The sequence below is a fragment of the Stenella coeruleoalba genome, assembly GCF_951394435.1.
Source record: "Stenella coeruleoalba genome assembly, chromosome: 9".
NCBI classification, from domain to species: Eukaryota; Metazoa; Chordata; class Mammalia; order Artiodactyla; family Delphinidae; genus Stenella; species Stenella coeruleoalba.
The window spans coordinates 6764019-6787764 of NC_137155.1; the positions used below are offsets into that span (position 1 = coordinate 6764019).

Sequence of the window (23746 nt, forward strand, 5' to 3'; positions counted from 1 at the left end):
AAACCCAAAGTCAGTAGAAAGAAACAAATCATAAAGATCAAAGCAGAAATAGATGAAATAGAGATGAAGAAACTAATAGAAAAGATGAATGAAAGTAAAAAGTGGTTCTTTGAAAAGATAAATAAAATTGACAAACCTTTAGGGCTTCCCTGGTGGCGCAGTGGTTGAGAGTCCGCCTGCCAATGCAGGGGACACGAGTTCAATGCCCTGGTTCGGGAAGATCCCACATGCCACGGAGCGGCTGGGCCTGTGAGCCATGGCCACTGAGCCTGTGCGTCCAGAGCCTGTGCTCCACAACAGGAGAGGCCACAACAGTGAGAGGCCCACATACCGAAAAAAAAGAAAAAAAAAATGATAAACCTTTAGCCAGACTCATCAAGAAGAGGAGGGAGGGGGCTCAAATCAAAAAAATTAAAAATGAAAACGGGGACGTTACAATGGACACCACAGACATACAAAGGATCATAAGAGACTAGTACAAGCAACTATATGCCAATAAAATTGACAACCTAAAAGACATGGACAGATTTTTAGAAAGGTACAACCTCCCCAAACTGAACCAGGAAGAAACAAAATATGAACAGACCAATCACAAGTACTGTAATTGAAACTGTGATTTTAAAACTCCCAACAAACAAAAGTCCAGGATCAGATGGCTTCACAGGCAAATTCTATCAAACATTTAGAGAAGAGCTAACACCTATCCTTCTCAAACTCTTCCTAAAAATTGCAGAGGGAGAAACACTCCCCAACTCATTCTACGAGGCCACCATCACCTTGATACCAAAACCAGACCAAGATATCACACAAAAAAATTACAGGCCAATATCACTGATGATCATGGACACAAAAATCCTCAGCAAAATACTAGCAAATGGAATCCAACAACACATTAAAAGGATCATGCACCATGATCAAGTGGGATGTATCCAAGGGATGCAAGGATTCTTCAATATATGCAAATCAATCCATGTGATACACCATCTTAATAAACTGAAGAATAAAAACCATATAATCATCTCAATAGATGCAGAAAAAGCTTTTGAGAAAATTAAACATCAATTTATGATAAAAACTCTCCAGAAAGTGGGCATAGAGGGAACCTCCCTCAACATAATGAAGGCAATATATGACAAACCCACAGCAAACATTATTCTTAATGGTGAAAACCTGAAAGAATTTCCTCTAATATCAGGAACAAGACAAGGGTGCCCACTCTCACCACTATTATTCAACATAGTTTTGGAAGTCCTAGCCATGACAATCAGAGAAGAAAAAGAAATAAAAGGAATCCAATTGGGGAAAGAAGAAGGACAACTCACTGTCTGCAGATGACATGGTTCTATACATAGAAAATCCTAAAGATGCCACTAGAAAACTACTAGACCTAATCAATGAATTTAGCAAAGTTGCAGGATACAAAATTAATACACAGATATCTCTTGCATTCCTATACAATAACAGTGGAAGATTAGAAAGAGAAATTAAGGAAACAATCCCATTTACCATTGCTACAAAAAGAATAAAATACCTAGGAATAAACCTACCTAAGAAGGCAAAAGACCTGCATGCAGAAAACTATAAGACACTGATGAAAGAAATTAAAGATGACACAAACAGATGGAGAGATATACCATGTTCTTGGATTGGAAGAATCAACATTGTTAAAATGACTCTACTACCCAAAGCAATCTACAGATTCAATGCAATCCCTATCAAACTACCACTGGCATTTTTTCACAGCACTAGAACAAAAAATTGCACAATTTGTATGGAAACACAAAAGACGGACTCCCTTTTTGTAACTCATAAAGGTAAAATAATATTTGCTTTGTGCCAAGTTTTCTCAAAAGGAAAAGGACTATATACCATGACCAAATCGGATTTATCCCCGGAATTTAAGGATGGTTCAACATAGGAAAACCAATCATTGTAATACATTACATTAACAGTAGAAAGGGAAAAAAAACCACATGATTATCTCAATTGTTGCATAAAAGCATTTTACACAATTTAACAGCTTTTTATGATAAAAAAAACACACAACAAACTATGAATAGAAGGAATACCTCAACATAATAAAAGCTGTATATGAAAACCCCTCAGTGAACATCTTTCACTCAAAGGTGAAAGTCTGAAAGCTTTTCCTCTAAGATCAGGAACAAGACAAAAAGGTCCACTTTCACCATATCTATTTAACAGAGTCTTGGGAACTCTAACCAGAGCAGTTAGGCAAGAAAAGGAAATGAAAGGCATCCAAATTGGAAAGGAAGAAGTAAAATGATCTCTGTACACAAATGATATGATCTTATAGGTAGAAAACTCTAAAGATTCCACACACATACACAGATTGTTAGAACTTATAAACAATTTCAGTAGAGTCACAGGATACAAAATCAACACAAAAAGTCAGTTGCACTTCTACACACTAACAGTGAACCAAAAGGAAATTAAGGAAACGATTCCATTTACATTAGCATCAAAAAAAATAAAATACTTAGTAATACTTAGGAAGCAAGGAGGTGAAGGACATGTACAATGAAAACTAAAAAACATTGCTAAAAGAAATTAAAGAATGCATGAGCAAATGAAAAGACATTCCACGTTCACATTGGAAATCTTAATATTGTTAAGATTATCAGTATTACCAAAGAAATCTACCATTTCAATGAAGTCGTTATCAAAATCCCAGTGACAGTTTTTGCACAAATGGAAAAACCCATTCTAAAATACATATAGAATCTCAAGGGACACTGAATATCCAAAACTATCTTGAAAAAGAACAAAGCTAGAGGACTTGCCATCCTGATTTCACAACTTAGTATTAAGCCATAGTAGTCAAAACAGCGTAATACTGGCAAAAGGCCTACATATATAGACTACCCGAAAAGAATAGAGAGCCCGGAAGTAACCCTCGCATAGTCAAATGATTTTCCACAAGGGGCCAAAGAGTATTCAATGGGGAAAGGACAGGCTTTTCATGAAATGGTGCTGAGAAAACTGGACATCCACATGCAAACATGATGTTAGACCCTCACACCATATACAAAAATAAGCTCATGTATGAGCTCGGGCTGCTGTAACAAAATCCTACAGACTGGGTAGCTAAACAATGTAAATTTAATTTTCTCACACTTCTGGAGCCTGGGAAGTCCAAGATTAAGGTGCCAATAGAGTTGGTGTCTGGTGAAGGCCTTCCTCCTGCATTGCAGATGACTGCCTTTTGCTGTGTGCTCATCTGGCCTTTCCTCAGTACATATGGAGAGAGGGTGGAGGGGGCACTCTGATTTCTTTTCCTCTTCTTATAAGGTCATTAATCCTGTAGGATTAGGAACCCACCCTTATGACCTCATTTAACCTTAATTACCTCTTAAAGATCCATCTCCAGATACGCTCACATTGGGGGTTAGGGCTTAAATATGAATTTGGGGGGAACACAATTCAATCTATAACAATTCAAAATGGATCCATGACCTAAATATAAGACCGAAAACTATACAACTCTTAGAATATAGGGCAGAAGCTTCATGTCATTGGATCTGGCCTTGATTTATTGGATATGACACCAAAAAATCGCAGACAACAACAACAAAAAAATAAAAATAGACCAATTGGATTTCATGAAAATTTAAAAAATTTGTGCATCAAAAGACATCAACAAAGTAAAAAGGAAACTCACAAAATGGGAGAAAATATTTGAAAATCAAATATTCATGAGAGATTAATATGAATATATATAGAACTCCTGAAACTAAACAAGAGAACAAACAACCTGATTAAAAAGTGGGCAAAGGACTTGAATAGGCTTTTCTCTAAGGAAGATACACAAATGGCTGATAAGCACATGAAAAGATGTTCAACATCACTAGTTATTCAGCAAATGCAAATTGAAACTGTAGTGAGATACCACCTCACACCCATTAGAATGACTGCTATCGAAAAAACGGTAAATAACAAGTGTCAGTGAGGATGAGGAAAAATTGGAATTGTGCACTGGTGGTGAGAATGTAAAATGGTACAACCACTGGGGAAAAGAGAATGGTGGTTCCTCAAAGAATTAAACATAGACTTACCATTTAATCCAGCAATTCCACTTTCCTCAAAATAATTGAAAGAGGGTCTGGAAGAAATATTTGTACGCGCATGTTTATAGCAACGTTACTCACAATACTCAAGAGGTCGAAACCAGCTAAGTGTCCAGTGATGTATGAATGGATAAGCAAAATGTGGTATCTGCATTCAAGGCAATAGTATTCAACCTTAAAAAGGAAGAAAATTCTGACATATACTACAAAATGGATGCAACTTGAGGACATTATGCTAAGTGAAATAAGCCAATCACAAAAAGACAAATAATGTATGGTTCTACTTACATGAAGTACTTAGAACAGACAAAATCATAGCGACAGAAAGTAGAAGGGTGGTTGCCAGTAGCTGGGGGGGGTGGTGGTGGTGGAATGGGGAGTTATTGTTTAATTAGTACAGAATTTCAGTCTTGCAAGATGAAAAGAGTTCTGGAGATGGGTCATGGTGATGGTAGCACAACAATATGAATATACTTAACACCACTGAACTGTACACTTAAAAATAGTTAATATGGTAAATTTTATGTTATGTGTATTTCATCACAGTAAAAAAACAAAAAAAAGACAATTGAAACCATGATCACAGCAAACTTAATCTTTCATCTTGACAGTTTTGACAGCCTTGTAAGTAATGGGCTCAAAAATCAAATTCAAGACCTGTACTAGAGTCTAAATACACTGGTATCCCAAAGTGCTATGGCCCTAGATTAAGTGGCAACATGAAGTAACTCTTCTAAATTTCAGCCTAGGTTTGTACTGCTGGGTGGTCTGCAGAGGGGGACCTCAAACCTTGAATTTGGTGGAGATAATTCTAAACTGATAATACTTCCAGGTGCTTAACAGAAGCAAAAGCAGATCCTCTGTGGAGGACAGTGTTGTCATCTAAGGCCTCAAGTTAGTTAATTTTTTATGCATGATAACTGGTACCATGGTGAGAAGTAGCAAAACCAAAAGATAATCAAAACAGATTTTAAGCACTGGAATTATAAAAAATGAATTATCAGGAGCAGAGGTCCAGAAGGAAGTAGAAATCTCTCTATTGCTTAAGGCCTTGCCCTTTTGGAAGAAATATTATTTTTCAAAATTATAAGATCCTTGTTCACCAGTGTTTTTATTCCTCCTCCTTAAAAATATGCAGAGTTTATAAAAATCGATAAGGAAAAGGCCCAATGGAAAAAGCAGGTGAAGGGTATGAATAACAATTTACATTGGAGGAAATCCAATGACTAAGGACAGTTTGAAAAGATTCCCAGCCTCACTGGTGATCACGGAAAATGAAATTGAAAACAGCCAAGGGATATTCTTTTTCATTTAGCCAATAACCGTAATACTTCAGAGCAGGGCCTCAGATGCTCCTGATGGGAGTATGGATTGCTCCATTCTTTGGGAAGAAAAGCCTGGAAATAGATATTAAGATGAAAAATACATATGTTCTTTGAAATTTCATTTTGGGGGATATATCTTGTGGAAATAAAGCATACACAAACACACAAACAAACACAGATATTTTCCACAGGCAGGTTTCTAGGGGCATAAATATATACACAATTAATTAACAACTGAACGCTACTTGAATGCCAATCAATAGAATGTTTGACTAAACTATAGTACCTCTTTACTATGGATTATTTATTATGCAGTTATTAAAAAGATGAATTATATTTGTTATGGTAACCTGTGATCAGCGATCTTTGATATTACTATTTTAATTGTTTTGCATTGCCACAAACCACTCCCATATAAGATGGTGAACTTAATCAATAAATGTTGTGTGTGTTCTGACTGCTCGACTTATCAGCTGTCCCGTCATCTCTGTCCCTCTCCTCAGGCCTCTCTATTCCCTGAGGCAAAACAATATTGAAATTGGCCAATTAATAACCTGCAATGGCCTCTAAGTGTTCAAGTGAAAGAAAGAGTTGCATGTCTCTCACTTGAAGCCAAAAGCTAGAAATGATTACGCCTAGTGAGGAAGGCATGTCAAAATCCAAGATAGGCTGAAAGCAAACGGTTGCACCAAACAGTTAGCCAAGTTGTGAATGCATAGAGTACTTTCTTTTTTCTTCTTTTTAAAAATAATTGTTTAATATGCAACTAATATGTGATTACTATAGAAAAATTAGAAAATAAGTAAAACAAATCATCTAATTCTTTTGCATGAAAATAATGTTAACCTTTTTAATATCTTTCCAGATTTTTTCTCTATAAACCTATGTACTTTTTAAAGCAGCTTATTGAGAGACATTTCTCACACCATGCAAGTAATCCATTAATGTGTACAATTCAGTGGTTTTTTAGTATATTCACAAGATTATGAAAATCACCACAACCAATTTTAGAACATTTTCATGACTCCAGAAAAGAAACCCCAATTAGCGAGTACCCCCCATTTGCTCATAACCACCACCCTCAGTCCTGAGGACAGCCACTAATCTACTTTCTCTCTCTCTCTATTTACCTGTTCTGGCCATTTCATATAAATGGAATTATACAATATATGGTCTTTTGTGACTGGATTAATTCATTTAGCATGTTTTCAAGCTTCATCCATGTCGTAGCATGTGTCATACTTTTTTTAAATTGCCAAATAATATTCCATTTTGTGGATATGCCACAACTATATACTTTTAATAAAAACTATCATACAAAATGACTACTAGTAGATGTAAGATTTCTTTTAGAGGTGATGAAAATTTTCTATAATTGGTTGATGTCATGGTTATTCAATTCTAAATGTACCGAAAACCATCGAATTGTATACTTTAAATATGTGAATTGCATGATATATGAATTATATCTCAATAAATCTGTTATTAAAAAGTATACCATATTTGCTCTTTAGAAACCACTCTTTAATGATGTTATTAACATTCTCCCACATAACTAAGTAGGTTTCAAAGTATAGTTTTTAATGGCCATATAATAATTTTTATTTTACTTAACAAATCCCCTAGTTTTATTTTTTTAATTAATTAATTATTTTTCATGTTTTATCATTTTATTAGGAATAATTCCAAATGGGTTATGGAGAAAACTTATTCATTGAGTTTGATGAATTTTCCAAAAACTCTTAATGAAGACATGTTCACCAATAAACAATAAAACATGCAGCAGAACTATCATATACTGAGCAAAGAGTCTGGCTGATACCCAAAGCAACATGCAACATAAAAAAGATACAATATAAAGGAAGACAATCTGCTGAGTATTAAAAATCATCTCAATATGAACCTTTGCAACTAGCACAGAATTAATTAGCTATCAAATCCAAACCACACCAAGGTAAGCTTGGCTGATGGAAGCCAGGAGTCAATAATAGGGGGGAAATATAAATTCCTCAGTGCAAAAGATCTGGACAGTGTTTTGGAGCATTTCCCTGGCTGGTACAAGCAGTATTAAAAAATCTTTTTGGCAAGGGAGAAAAATAAATACAAATGGAATGCTACATTTTTGAAATCAGCAGACTGTCCCAGGAATGATAAAGGTATCAATAAAATAGCAAGGGGACAACTTTAAAACATTATTTACTGTGGGCTCAGAAAAACATTCAAAATGGATTGATTTAAAGGTGTCACATTAGCTATGTCCAGGCGTTTAGGCTTAAGGGATGTAAAATTAAAAGAGGACACCTTTTTTCCCCCAAGTTAAGGAGAATCTCTTTAAAACCAAGCATATTGCTAAATGGCAACATTATACTTGGTAAACAATAGCTGGCAACAAAATATGTTTAAATGCTGTAATATTCTGCCCAAACCAGTCCCAGATACTGTTTAATAACCAAGATGCAAACTAATTTTGTTGTAACAAGCCTAGACCAGTTCTATCAAATGTGTCCTTGGTTAGATATCTAGTTTCATTTAATGTTTTGAAAGCTCATTTGACAGTCAGTCAAGTCCCTCATGCAGACTGGTTCCTTGTGTAGCACAAGTGGCTTGAACATACCATGTTCTGTTACGAAGAGACTGAAGACCTAATTTATCTGTCATTTCCCTAATGGCCGTAGCATTTGGCAAATCCTGTTTGTTTGCAAAAAGCAGCAACGCTGCATCTCGCAACTCATCTTCCTGAAGCATTTTATGCAGCTCTTCTGCTCCTTTCTGAATTCTTTCACAATCATTGCTATCTACCACAAAAATAAGACCCTGGGTATTTTGGAAGTAATGCCTCCAGAGATGCCTAATTTTATCTTGATCATCAACATCCCATACTGTGAAACAAATGTTCTTATATTCTACTGTTTCCACATTAAAACCAGTGGTAGGAATGGTGGTGACTATCTCTCCTAACTTCAGTTTATACAGAATGGTCGTCCTGCCAGCAGCATCCAATCCAACCATCAAAATACACATCTGCTTCCTGCCGAAGAGATGCGAGAAGAGGGAGAAGAAGGTGAGGCCCATGGTGGTAGTGGCACTTGCAATGGGCAGGAGCAGAAGGGGTTTAGGGCATCCCTGGGCCTTCTTTCATGCTCCTGGCAAACTCAGGGAGGAAAGAGGAGATGAAGTTGGCAGGGACAGCTCGCTAACCGGTGTGTAGGCTGGAGCTGCCCTCCGGGACAGGAATTAGCGGGGTGATGACCTGCTTGACGACTGGCGGGGCAGCTCTGGCTCTGGTGCTAAATCTTTAGCTGTGCCATGTCACATGGCAGCCACGGCGACTCCGGCAGCGGCCCGGCCTCTCCAACGTGGAAAGAATCGCGTCACCGCCACCACCTCCCCCTCCCCTAGTTTTAAAAAGTTAGGTTGTTTCCAGTGATTTTGCAATTATACAAAATACCTTGATGAACCTCTTGGTACATAAATCTATTTGCCCGTATCTGATCATTTCATGAAAAAAGCTTTTGAACTCTTTTTCTGGCACTACGGTTATGTTTCTGTTGCTAAAAATTCTTTCAGCTTTATTGCCATACATGGTAGTTTTCTCTCTGAACTCTAAATTTCTGTTTGAGCCTTATAATGATTTTATTAAAGATTCCTTTTATCCTTAAAAATATTTAATAGGTTTAGTATCGGAAGTGAACAAGTAAAGCTTCCTAGGCTAAGACGCAGTTTCTTTACAGTTTTTTCTTGTAGTTGATTTCTAATATTATAGCATTGTGGTTGGAAAAAGATGATTGATATGATTTCAATTTTCTTAAATTTACCGAAGCTCACTTTGTGGCCCAGGTTGTGATCAATCCTGGAGAATGTTGCACGTGCACTTGAGAAGAATGTGTATTCTGCTGTTTTGGGATGGAATGCTCTATAAATATCAATTTAATCCATCTGGTCTAATGTGTCATTTAAGGCTTGTGTTTCCTTATTGATTTTCTGCCTGGATCATCTGTCCATTGATGAAAGTAGGGTGTTAGAGCCCTCCACTATTATATATATTGTTACTGTTGATTTCTCCTTTTACAATTGTTAGTATTTGCCTTATAATTTGAGGTGCTTCTATGTTGGGTGCATATATATTTCCAATTGTTATATCTTCCTGGATTGATTTCTTGATCATTATGTAGTGTCCTTTTCATCTCTTGTAACAGTCTTTATTTTAAAGTCTATTTTGTCTGATATGAGAATTGCTACTCCAGGTTTATTTTGTTTTTGTTTTTGTTTTTTGCGGTACGTGGGCCTCTCACTGTTGTGGCCTCTCCCGTGGCGGAGCACAGGCTCCGGACGCGCAGGCTCAGTGGCCATGGCTGACAGGCCCAGCTGCTCTGTGGCATGTGGGATCTTCCCGGACCGGGGCATGAACCCATGTCGCCTGCATTGGCAGGCGGACTCTCAACCGCTGCGCCACCAGGGAAGCCCTACTCCAGGTTTATTTTGATTTCCATTGGCATGGAATACATTTTTCCACCCCCTCACTTTCAGTCTGTATGTGTCCCTTGATCTAAAGTAGGTCTCCTATAAACAGCATATGTACGGGTCTTGTTTTTGTATCCATTCAGCCAGTCTATGTCTTTTGGTTGGAGCATTTAATCCATTTACGTTTAAGGTAATTATCGATATGTATGTTCTTATTGTCATTTTGTTAATTGTTTTGGATTTGTTTTTGTGTTTTTTCTTCCCTTCCTCTTTCATTCTTTTCTCTTGTGATTCGATGACTTACTTTAGTGTTGTGTTTGGATTGCTTTTTCCTTTTTGTGTGTATCTATTGTAGATTTTCAGTTTGCTGTTCCCATGAGGTTTTGATATAGATGTCTGTATATAAACAACAATATAGATTGTTTTAAGTTGCTAGTCTTTTCATTTCAAATGCATTTCCGATATCCTGCATTTGTGCTCTCCTCTTCTCACAATTGCTGATTTTGATATATTTGTGTGCAGATGATTTCCTACCTTTACTGTATGTTTGCCTTTACCAGTGAGCTTTTCATTCATAATTTTCTTGTTTCTAGTTGTGGCCTTTTCTTTTCCACCTAGAGAAGTTCCTTTAACACTTGTTGCAAAGCTGGATGGTGGTGCTGAATTCTCTTAGCTTTTGCTTGTCTGTAAAGCTTTTGATTTCTATGTTGAATCTGAATGACAGCCCTGCTGGGTACAGTATTCTTGGTTGTAGGTTCTTCCCTTTCATCACTTTAAGTATATTGTGCCACTCCCTTCCGGCCTGCAGAGTTTCTGCTGAGAAATCACCTGACAACCTTATGGGAGTTCCTTTGTATATTGTTTGTTGCTTTTCCCTTGTTGCTTTTGATATTTTTTCTTTGTCTTTAATATTTGTCAGTTTGATTACTATCTGTCTCAGTGTGTTCCTCCTTGGGTTTCTCCTGCCTGGGACTCTCTGCACTTCCTGGACTTAGGTGACCGCTTCCCTTCCCATGTTAGGGAAGTTTTCAGCTATTATCTGTTCAAATATTTTCTCAGGCCGTTTCTCTCTCTCTTCTCCTTCTGGGACCCCTATAATGCAAATGTTGGTGCATTTCATGTTTTCCCAGAGGTCTCTCAGACTGTTCTCATTTCTTTTCATTCTTTTCTCTTTATTCTGTTCTGCGGCAGTGATTTCCACCATGCTGCCTTCCATGTCACTTATCCGTTCTTTTGCCTCAGTTATTCTGCTACTGATTCCTTCTAGTGTATTTTTCATGTCAGTTATTGTATTGTTCATCTCTGTTTGTTTGTTCTTTAGTTCTTCTAGGTCTTTGTTAAACATTTCTTATGTCTTCTTGATCTTTGCCTCCATTCTTTTTCTGAGATCTTGGATCATCTTCACTATCATTACTCTGAATTTTTTTCAGATAAATTGCCTATCTCCACTTCACTTAGTTGTTCTTTTGGGGTTTTATCTTGTTCCTTTATCTGGGACATATTCCTCTGTCAGATATCTCATTTTGTCTCATTTTTGTGATTGCAGATTTGTTCCGCAGGCTGCAGTGTTTTAGTTCTTCAAGCTTCTGCTGTCTGCCCCCTGGTGGATGAGGCTGTCTAAGAGGCTTATGCAGGCTTCCTGGTGGGAGGGACTGGTAGCTTCCCACTGGTGGGTGGACCTGGGTCTGGTCCCCCTGGTGGGCAGGCTCGTGTCTGGTTGTGTGTTCATTATCGGGCAGCTGCATACTCAGGAAGACTTTAGGCAGCCTGTCTGCTGATGCATGGGGCTGTGTTCCCACCCTGTTGGTTGTTTGGCTTGAGGCATCCCAGCACTGGAGGCTTCAGGCTGTTGCGGCGGGGCCAGGTCTTGGTGAGAAAATGGCAGCCTCCAAGAGGGCTCACCCCAATGAGTACTCCCCAGAACTACTGCTGCTAGTGGCCTTGTCCCCACAGTGAGCCACAGCCGCCCCCCAGCCACCTCTGCAGGAGGCACTCCAATACTAGCAAGTAGGTCTGGCCCAGTCTCTTATGATGTCACTGCTGTTTTCCCTGGGTCCTGGCACACATGAGACCCTGTGTGCACACTCCAAGAGTGGAGTTTCTGTTCCCCCCAGTCCTGTGGAATTCCTGCAATAAAGCCCCACTCACCTTCAAAGCCAAACTCTCTGGGGGCTCCTTCTCCCATTGCTAGACCCCCAGGCTGGAGAGCCTGAAGTGGGGCTCAGAACTTTCACTCCTATAGGAGAACTTCTGTGGTATAATTATCTTCCTGTTTGTGGGGCGCCCACCTAGGGTTTATGGGATTTGATTTTATTGCAGTCTTGCTCCTCCTACTATTTAGTGGCTTCTTTTTTAAAAAAATATTTATTTATTTGTTTATTTGGCTGTACTAGGTGTTAGTTGAGGCACACGGGATCTTCGTTTCTGCGTGCGGGATCTTTAGTTGCAGCATGCGGGATCTTTTAGTTGTGGCATGCAGGACCTAGTTCCCTGACCAGGGATCAAACCTGAGCCCCCTGCAATGGGAGCACAGAATCTTTTTTTTTTAACATCTTTATTGGAGTATAATTGCTTTACAATGGTGTGTTAGTTTCTGCTTTATAACGAAGTGAATCAGCCATACATATACATATATCCCCCTATCTCCTCCCTCTCGCGTCTCCCTCCCACCCTCCCTATCCCACCCCTCTAGGTGGTCACAAAGCACTGAGCTGATCTCCCTGTGCTATGCGGCTGCTTCCCACTAGCTGTCTATTTCACATTTGGTAGTGTATATATGTCCATGCCACTCTCTCACTTCATCCCAGCTTACCCTTCCCCTGCCTCATGTCCTCAACTGCTGGACCACCAGGGAAGTCCCTGTGACTTCTTTGTTTTTGGATGTAGGGTATCTTTTCTGGTAGGCTGCAGTGTTTTTGTTTGTTTTTTGTTTGTTTTGTCGATTGTTGTTCAGCAGTCAGTTGGGATTTTGATGTTTCCATAAGAAGAAGTGAGCTCATGTCCTTCTACTCCGCTATCTTGTCTCCTCCTCCTCCAAGAGATACTTTCTTGAAGGAAATTAAAAGTGCTACTCCAGTGAACACGTGAATGAAACAGCCTTATTGCTGATATGGAGATGGTTTTAGTGGTCTGGATAGAAGATCAGATCACAACATTTGCCACAACATTTCCTTAAGCCAACTAAACCAGAGCAAGGTCCTAACTCTCTTAAATTCTATGAAGGCTGAGAGAGGTGAGGAAGCTGTAGAAGAAAAAGTTGAAACTAGCAGAGGTTGGTTCATGAGATTTAAGAGAATAAGCCATCTTCATAACTTCAAAGAGCAAGGTACGGCAGCAAGTGCTGATGCAGAAGCTGCAGCATCTTATCCAGGAGATCTAGCTAAGATAATGAAGGTGGCTACACTAAATAACAAATGAATCAGTGTAGATGAAACCGCCTTATATTGGAAGAAGTTGCCACCTAGGACTTTAAGCTAGAGAGGAGAAGTCAATTCCTGGCTTCAAAGCTTCAAAGGACAGGCTGATGTTCTTGTTGGGGGCTAATGCAGCTGGTCACTTTAGGTTGAACCCAATGCTTATTTACCATTCTGAAAATCCTAGGGCTGTTAAGAATTTTGCTAAACCAACTTGCCTATGCTCCATAAACAAAACAACAAGGCCTGCATGACAGCACGTCTATTGACAACATGGTCTACTGAATATCTTAAGCCCACTGTTGTGAACTACAGCTCAGAAAAAATGATTTCTTTCAAAATATTACTGCTCATTGACAATGTACCTGGTCACCCAAGAGCTCTAGTGGAGATGTATAATGAGATACATATTGTTTTCATGCCTGCTAACACAATATCTATCCTGCAGCCCATGGATCAAGGAGTCATTTTGACTTTCAAGTCTTATTAAGAAGTACATTTCATAAGGCTATAGCTGCCATAGAAATTCCTCTGATAGATATGGGTAAAGTAAATTGCAAACCTTCTGGAAAGGATTCACCATTCTAGATGCCATTAAGAACATTTGTGATTCATGGGAAGAGCTCAAAATATCAACATTAACAGGGGTTTGATTCTAACCCTCATGATGAGTTTCAGGGGTTAAAGACTTTAGTGGAGGAAGTAACTGCAGATGTGTTATAAACAGCAAGAGAACTAGAATTAGAACTGGAGCCTGAAGATATGATTGAATTGTTGCAATCTCATGATGAAACTTTAACAGATGAGGAGTTGCTTCTTATGAATGAGCAAAGAAAATGCTTCTTTGAGGTAGGGTCGATTTGTGGTGAAGACTCTGAAGATTGTTGAAATGACAACAAAAGATTTAGAATGTTGCTTAGTTTATAAAGCAGCAGCAGGGTTTGATAGGAATGATTCCAATTTTGAAAAAAGTTCTACTGTGGATAAAATGCTCTCAAACAGCATTGCATGCTACAGAGAAATCGTTCATGAAAGGAACAGTCAATCGATGTGGCAGACTTCATTGTTGTCTTAAGAAATGGCCACCCCAGCCTTCAGCATCCCCCACCCTGATCAGTCAGCAGCCACCAACACCAATGCAAGACCCTCCACCAGCAAAAAGATTATGACTTGTTGAAGGCTCAGATGATGGTTAGCATTTTTTAGCAATAAAGTATTTTTTTTTAGAATTGACATCTTTGCTATATTTTTTTAATTAATTAATTTATTTATTTTTGGCTGCATTGGGTCTTTGTTGCTGCACACGGGCTTTCTCTAGTTGCAGCGAGCGGGGGCTGCTCTTCATTGCAGTGCATGGGCTTCTTATTGCGGTGGCTTCTCTTGTTGCAGAGCACGGGCTCTAGGCACATGGGCTTCAGTAGTTGTGGCACATGGGCTTCAGTAGTTGTGGCTCGGGGGTCTACAGAGTGGGCTTCAGTAGCTGTGGCGCATGGGCTTAGTTGCTCCACGGCACGTAGGATCATCCTGGACCAGGGATCGAACCCGTGTCCCCTACATTGGCAGGTGGATTCTTAACCACTGCTCCACCAGGGAAGTCCCTAAAACATGTTTTAATGTAGGTATGGACATTGTTTTTTTTAAAAAAACATAATGCTACTGCACAGTTGATAGACTATAGTATAGTAAACATAACTTTTATATGCACTGGGAAGCTAAAAAATTTGTGTGACTCACTTTATGGCAATATTCACTTTATTGCTGTGGTCTGGAACCAAGTCTGCTATATCTCTGAGGTATACCCGTGAATCAAATGTTCAGATGGCAGTGACTTCTGGTAGCTGACATATAGCTTGATTGAACCAAAACCCTCCCACAGATAATAATTACAAAATATGGGGAAAATTCAAAAAAATTATTTGAAGGCTCTGGAGACAAACAAAAGCAGGTAGAAGTTGGAGGGAAGTCTACCCTTGAACAGCCCAGGGCAGGGTTTACATTACCCTGTCTCTTTGCCTGTAGGGAAGCTGAAAGCTGAAGTGTCAATGGACAGAAGTCCAGAAATCATGGCGAAATCCTGGGGTAGGGCCATGCTGAGGGAGTGAATCCCCAAACTGTATATAAACTACTCCCAGATTCTCACTGGATAGCTGAGACCTGGGGCCTAGGCTGCATCGAGCCCATTGCGTGGAGGACATTCTGGAGGTAGCACCCAGCCTTCCTATGGACCTCAGTACCTGTTGGCTTCTTGTCTTTTTGGCTCAAGAAATCTGCTTTTGTTTATATGAAAATGGTTCAATGTATACAGAATTCTAGGAAATGCAAAATAAACTATAGTGATAGCAGGTTAATGCTTGAAGAAGATGGGGGAGAGGGAAGAGGGAAGGATTACTAGGGACATGAAGAAACTTTGGAGGTGATATGTTCATTATCTTGATTGTGGTGGTTTTGTGTGTTTATGCATATATCAAAACATGAAATTACATACTTTACGTGCAGTTTATTTAGTGTATGTCAGTTATACTTCAATAAAGCCATAGTTTTATAAAACCGCACAGGGAGTTGAAAGCAAATGGATAGGAAAGATATATCATGCAAACTCTAAACATATGAAGGCTGGAGTATCCACAATTCAGTATTTCCAGAATTAAAGCAGAGCATTTAATAGTGGAAAAAGGATTAATCTGTCATAAAGCTATAACAGTGATAAATGTCTATGCTCCGAATAATTGAACTTCAAAATATATAAAGCAAAAACTAACAGAAATGAAAGGGAAAATGGGCATATCCACAACAAGAGTTGAAGATTTTAACTCCCCTCTTTCAGTAACTGATAGAACAGCTAGGCAAAAAGTCAGGTACAATACAAGACTTGAACGCCACCACCAATGACTTTGACTTAATTGACATTTATAGGACACTTTACCCAATAACTGCAGAATACACATCTTTTCAAGTGCACAGGAAACATTCACTGAGATAGACCACTCTGTGGTCTGAATGTTTGTATCCCTCACATATTCATATGTTGAAGCCCAATATAATGGTGATGGAACTTGGAGCCTTTTGAAGGTGCTTAAGTCATAATGGTGGAATCCTCATTAATGAGATTAGTGCTCTTATAAAGAGATACCCTAGAGAGCTTCCTAGCCCCCTTCCATCATGTGAGGACACAGTGAGAAGGCACTGGCTGTGAACCAGGAAGAGGGCCTTCACCAGAATGGGGCCTTGCTGAAGACTTGATCTTGGACTTTGCAGCCTCTAGAGCTGTGAGAAGTAAATATCGGTTTATAAGGTACCCAGCTGATGGTATTTTGTTATAGTCTGAACAGACTAAGACAGACTCTGGTCTGGGCCATCAAACAATAAAATTCAAATGTCTGAGTTCTCACAGACTGTGTTTTTTTACCATTATAAAGTTAAACTTGAAAAGCCCAAATATTTGGAAGTTAACACAGTTCTAAATAATGCACAAGTAAAAATCAAAACTCGAAATTATTTTTAACTGACCAGTAATAAAAACACAGTATTTCAAAGTTTGTGGGATGTAGCTAAAGTTAAGGTAGATTATTACATTGAGATAATATTTAATCATCCCTGAATGCTTAGGAAAAACCTGCTTGGTCATGATATGTTACTCTTTTAGAACAGATTGCTAGATTTCACTTAGGATTTTTGCATTTAAGCTCACACGTCTGGTTTCCGGTTTTCATTGTTTGTACTATTTTTGTCTGATTTTGACATTAAAGGTTACACTATCATCAAAGAATAGTTTGGAAGATTTCCATCATTTTTTCTCCTCTGTTCTCATTCTCTGATCATAACGTAAGAGAATGATCTCACAATAAAACGATGTAGTAAAAGCTCTTCCATAAAGCGCTGAACTGGTATCATTTTTAGGGTTAAAATATTTTCAAATTATTCCATACTTGTTGGTCTATTCAGGTTTTCTCTTTTTGTGAGACAATTTTATTAACTTACCCTAAAATAATCCTTTTTTTTTTTTTTTTTTGGTACGCAGGCCTCTCACTGTTGTGTCCTCTCCCGTTGCGGAGCACAGGCTCCGGACGCGCAGGCTCAGTGGCCATGGCTCACGGGCCTAGCCACTCCGCGGCATATGGGATCTTCCCGGACCAGGGCACAAACCCGTGTCCCCTGCCTCGGCAGGCAGATTCTTAACCACTGTGCCACCAGGGAAGCCCTTGAACTCTATTTCTTAAAACAGGGTATCAATAGATTTTTACATTTTTATTTAATTCAATATATTATATTTTACATTATAATTTCTTTTTGATGCAAACTTTATTTAAAAGTGAGTTTCTTAAATACATGCACCCCAGTGTTCATAGCAGCACTATTTATAAAAGCCAAGACATAGAAGCAACCTAAATTTCCATTGACAGATGAATGGATAAAGAAGATGTACATATATACAATGGAATATTACTCAGCCACAAGAAATAATGAAATAATGCCATTTGCAGCAACACGGATGGACTTAGAGATTATCATAATAAGTGAAGTAAGAGAGAGAAAAACAAATATCATGTGATATCACTTATACGTGGAATCTAAAATATGATACAAATAAACTTACTTACAAAACGGAAACAGACTTACAGACATAGAAAACAAACGTGGTTACCAACAGGAAAAGTGGGGTGGTAGGGGGAGGGAATTAGAGGAGTTTGGGATTAGGAGATACAAACTACTATATATAAAATAGATAAACAACAAGGTCCTACTGTATAGCACAGGGAACTATATTCAATATCTTGTGGTAAATTATAATGGAAAAGACTATTAAAAAGAACATATATCTGAATCACTTTTGTGTACATCAGAAACTAACTTCAAAAAAAAAACCTCAATTAAAAAAAGTGAGTTTCTTAATTTCTAAACATAGAAATATTATTAAGTTGTCTTTTAAATTTCTAATTTAATTACATTGTGGTCAGAGATGTGGTCCATATTGTTTTAATCCGAAACATTTTGAGAATGACTTTATAGACATATATATGGTTAATTTAAAAAATTGATACAAAATTCACATACTGTAAAATTCACCACTTAAAAGTATACAATTCCATTGTTTTTAGTATACTTACAAGATTATGCAAACATAACCTCTAGTAATTCCAGAACATTTTCATCACCCCCGAAAGAAACCACAGACCCACTAGAAGTCACTGCCCACCCCCCACCAGCCCCTTGCAACTAATCTACTTCCTGTCTCTATGGATTTGCCTATTCTGGATATTTCATATAAATGGATCATAAAATATGTGGCCTTTTGTCTTCAGTTTCTTTTACTTACCATAATGTTTTTAAGGTTCATCCATTTTGTAGCATGTATGAGTACTGCATTCCTTTTTATGGCCAAATTTATTTATATATATATATATATATATATATAGCTTATATATATAGTTTATAAACTATATATATATATATATACATATAGTTTCTCAGTGATGGAAATTTGGTTTTTTTCCACTTTTTGGCTATTATGAATAATGGTACTATGGACATTAGTCTGTAAGTTTTGGTGGGGATTTATGATTTTATTTCTTTTGAGTAGAAATTTATTTCTCTAAAAGTAGAATTGCTAGGTCCTATGGTAACTCTGTGTTTAATTTTTTGAGGAACTGCCAAACTGTTTCCCAAGTGGCTGTACCATTTTACATTCCCACAAGCAGTGTATGAGGGTTCTGATTTCTCCATACCCTCACCAACACTTACTGCTTTTTGTCTGTTGGGGAAACAGTGCTGTTGGGGAAACCCAAGATGAAAAGCAGAGTATGACCAATGAATCTAACTGTATTATAAATGTATGACATTCCACACTTGAAAAGGGTAGAAAAGAGCTAACCTATATAACTTTGAACAACAGTGTTCTGACTGAATATTGTAAGGCTAATAATAAAAAGAACTGTATAATACATAAACACTGAATTGGGTTGTTAAATTTATTTCTCACATCCTTTAACCCACAGGAAATGGGTTAGCAATTCTAAAACTAGTTTACATATATGACAAACAGGTAAATATATATATACATTATGATAACGAGAGTCATGTTTCTTACTGTCAGAGAAAGAAGTTACAGATACACAAAGGAAAAATTCTATGCTGTTGTGTTGGATTAGATTCTTTTTTTTTTTTAATTTTTAGCTGCGCTGGGCCTTTGCTTCGTTGCTGTGCACATGCTCCTTGTTACGACGCATGGGCTTCTCTAGTTGCAGTGCGTGGGCTTCTCTAGTTGCCGTGTGTGGGCTCCAGAGCGTGCGGGCTCAGTAGTTGCGGTGTGTGGGCTTAGTTGCCCCACGGCATGTGGGATCTTAGTTCACCGATCAGGGACCAAACCTGCGTCCCCTGCATTGGAAAGCAGATTCTTAACCACTGGACCACCAGAGAAGTCCCTGGATTAGATTCTGAGGTATTAGTTTGACCTTTTTTTAATATGCATTTTTAATGTGGTAAAAATACATAACATAGAAGTCCTTATTTTAATAATTTTTAAGTATACAGTACAGTGGAAATAGTACATTTACATTGTTGGGAAAGCATCACCATTATCAATTTCCAGAACTTTTTCATAATCCCAAAGTGAAACTCTGCATCTATTAAACAATACCGCCCCATTCTCCCTCCCCCAGCCCCTGATAATCTCTGCTCTACTTCATTTCTTTATGTTTTTAACTCTTCAAGCTTCCTCATATAAGTGGACGCATACAATATTTGTATTTTTTTGTTCGGCTTATTTCACTTAGCATAATGTCTTCAAGGTATATCTACACTGTAGCATGTATCAGAATTTCATTCTTTTTTAAAGACTATATATACCACATTTTGTTTATCCATTCATCCATTGATGGACATTTGGATTGTTTCCACCTTTTGGCTATTGTGAACAATGCTTCTATGAACACTGATTACAGACAATTGCTTGAGTTCATCTTTTCAGTTTTTTTAGTTATATACCCAGAAGGAAAATGGCTAGATCAAATGTTAAGACTGTTTAATATTTTGAGGACAGCCATACTTTTTCCACAATGACTGCACCATTCTTTTTTTTTTTTATACGTCTTTATTGGTGTATAATTGCTTTACAATGGTATGTTAGTTTCTGCTTTATAAAAAAGTGAATCAGTTATACATATACATATGTTCCCATATCTCTTCCCTCTTGCGTCTCCCTCCCTCCCACCCTCCCTATTCCCACCCCTCCAGGCGGTCACAAAGCACTGAGATGATCTCCCTATGCTATGTGGCTGCTTCCCACTAGCTATCTACCTTACATTTGGTAGTGTATATATGTCCATGACTCTCTCGCTTTGTCACAGCTCACCCTTCCCCCTCCCCATATCCTCAAATCCGTTCTCTAGTAGGTCTGTGTCTTTATTCCTGTCTTACCCCTAGGTTCTTCATGACATTTTTTTTCTTAAATTCCATATATATGTGTTAGCATACGGTATTTGTCTTTCTCTTTCTGACTTACTTCACTCTGTATGACAGACTCTAGGTCTATCCACCTCATACAAATAGCTCAATTTCGTTTCTTTTTATGGCTGAGTAATATTCCATTGTATATATGTGCCACATCTTCTTTATCCATTCATCCGATGATGGGCACTTAGGTTGTTTCCATCTCTGGGCTATTGTAAATAGAGCTGCAATGAACATTTTGGTACATGACTCTTTTTGAATTATGGTTTTCTCAGGGTATACGCCCAGTAGTGGGATTGCTGGGTCATATGGTAGTTCTATTTGTAGTTTTTTGTTTGTTTGTTTGTTTGTTTTTGCGGTATGTGGGCCTCTCACTGTTGTGGCCTCTCCCGTTGCGGAGCACAGGCTCCGGATGCGCAGGCTCAGCGGCCGTGGCTCACGGGCCCAGCCGCTCCGCGGCATGTGGGATCTTCCCAGACCGGGGCACGAACCCGTGTCCCCTGCATCGGCAGGCGGACTCTCAACCACTGCGCCACCAGGGAAGCCCTATTTGTAGTTTTTTAAGGAACCTCCATACTGTTCTCCATAGTGGCTGTACCAATTCACATTCCCACCAGCAGTGCAAGAGTGTTCCCTTTTCTTCACACCCTCTCCAGCATTTATTGTTTCTAGATTTTTTGATGATGGCCATTCTGACTGGTGTGAGATGATATCTCATTGTAGTTTTGATTTGCATTTCTCTAATGATTAATGATGTTGAGCATTCTTTCATGTGTTTGTTGGCAGTCTGTATATCTTCTTTGGAGAAATGTCTATTTAGGTCTTCTGCCCATTTTTGGATTGGGTTGTTTGTTTTTTTGGTATTGAGCTGCGTGAGCTGCTTGTAAATTTTGGAGATTAGTCCTTTGTCAGTTACTTCATTTGCAAATATTTTCTCCCATTCTGAGGGTTGTCTTTTGGTCTTGTTTATGGTTTCCTTTGCTGTGCAAAAGCTTTTAAGTTTCATTAGGTCCCATTTGCTTATGTTTGTTTTTATTTCCATTTCTCTAGGAGGTGGGTCAAAAAGGATCTTGCTGTGACTTATGTCATAGAGTGTTCTGCCTATGTTTTCCTCCAAGAGTTTGATAGTTTCTGGCCTTACATTTAGGTCTTTAATCCATTTTGAGCTTATTTTTGTGTATGGTGTTAGGGAGTGATCTAATCTCATACTTTTACATGTACCTGTCCAGTTTTCCCAGCACCACTTATTGAAGAGGCTGTCCTTTCTCCACTGTACATTCCTGCCTCCTTTATCAAAGATAAGGTGACCATATGTGCGTGGGTTTATCTCTGGGCTTTCTATCCTGTTCCATTGATCTATCTTTCTGTTTTTGTTCCAGTACCATACTGTCTTGATTACTGTAGCTTTGTAGTATAGTCTGAAGTCAGGGAGCCTGATTCTTCCAGCTCCGTTTTTCGTTCTCAAGATTGCTTTGACTATTCGGGGTCTTTTGTGTTTCCATACAAATTGTGAATTTTTTTGTTCTAGTTCTGTGAAAAATGCCAGTGGTAGTTTGATAGGGATTGCATTGAATCTGTAGATTGCTTTGTGTAGTATAGTCATTTTCACAATGTTGATTCTTCCAATCCAAGAACATGGTATATCTCTCCATCTATTTGTATCATCTTTAATTTCTTTCATCAGTGTCTCTTTTTTTTTTTTGGCACACAGGCCTCTCACTGTTGTGGCCTCTCCCGTTGTGGAGCACAGGCTCCGGAAGCACAGGCTCAGCGGCCATGGCTCACGGGCCCAGCCGCTCTGCGGCATGTGGGATCTTCCCGGACCGGGGCATGAACCCGTGTCCCCTGCATTGGCAGGCGGACTCTCAACCACTGTGCCACCAGGGAAGCCCCTGACTGCACCATTTTATACTTCCACTATAAATGCACAAAAGTTCCAATTTCTCCACATCCTTGCCAACACTTCTTGTTTTCAGCTGAAAAAATACATATCTGTACAGATAGATTTTAAAATACAGATGTATGTATATATGACTTAATATTCACACATTTCCTTGTTCTGCCAGCTGAGAGGACCTAGAAGCAGTGACACACCAATGGTGATGAGAGAAAAAAAATGGGAGCACATAGAAAGACACAGGAGCCAACCTGAAAGAGCTCCCATTGTCACAGCTGAAAAAATTTGAGCAACATTTCTGTGGTATTCTCCAAAATTTGTAACCTCGGTCTACTTACAAGATTACATCAGGCAAACCCAAATTGAAGGACATTCTTCGAAATACCTGACCTGTGCGCTTCAAAAGTGTCAAGGTCATGAAAGGCAAGGAAAGAGTGAGGAACTGTCACAGATTAGAAGAAAGTAAGGAAACATGACAGCTAAATGCAAAGTGGAATCCTGGATTGAATTTTGGAAGAAAAAAAAGAACATTAGTGGGAAAATTGGTACAGTCTGAGTAAGGTCTGTAGTTTAGTTAGTGTGGTATTGCAACAATGTTAATTTCTTAATTTTGACAATTGTATTATGGTTATACAGATGTTGACATTAGGGGATGCTGGGTGAAGAACATAGCGAATTATGCAATCATTGCAAATTTTCTGTACATTGAAAATGTTCCTTAAGCCAAGATTTTGTGAAAATGTTTTATGTGCTTAACTGATTTTTTGTGCATTTCTCAAGTATTGAATGTGTTAAAATCTTCCACCATGATGGTAGATTAGTCTATTACCCTTCATAATTGTATCAGTGTTTACTTTATATAGTTAATGCTATATTACTAGGCACATGCAAATTTAAAATTGTGTATCTACCTGGTGAAATAATACTTTATGAAGTTTTCCTCTTTATCACTTGTAGTGATTTTTGCCTTGAAGTCTATTTTGTCTGGTATCAATGTAACTTTAGCAACTTTCTTTTGGTTAGAATTTCCCTAATATCTTTTTCTAACCTTTTACTTTCAACATCTCAGCATCCTTGTGCTTGAAAAGTGTCTCTTTAAAGCAGGTAGTACACTTAAAA

At 38.4% G+C, this 23746-nt stretch overlaps 2 protein-coding genes across 3 annotated transcripts in view; one reads left to right on the forward strand and one right to left on the reverse strand.

The window, feature by feature from the left end:
• Positions 1–23746, forward strand: part of LOC307191352 (up-regulator of cell proliferation) — an 81337-nt gene that overhangs the window by 4642 nt on the left and 52949 nt on the right. Inside the window, exon 2 of one of the 2 annotated variants that reach the window (XM_079931356.1) lies at positions 8375–8471. The gene's annotated coding sequence lies outside the window, so the exon portion shown is untranslated. Of the gene's footprint in view, positions 1–8374; positions 8472–23746 lie in introns of those variants that run through there. The other variant, XM_079931355.1, reaches the window with a different exon arrangement.
• On the reverse strand, positions 7101–8482 carry LOC307191354 (ADP-ribosylation factor 4-like; the record flags this gene model as incomplete). The annotated part of the gene is made up of 1 exon (XM_079931358.1): positions 7101–8482. The coding sequence occupies one exon, from the start codon at positions 8480–8482 to the stop codon at positions 7967–7969; it is 516 nt and encodes a 171-aa protein (XP_079787484.1). The 3' UTR covers positions 7101–7966.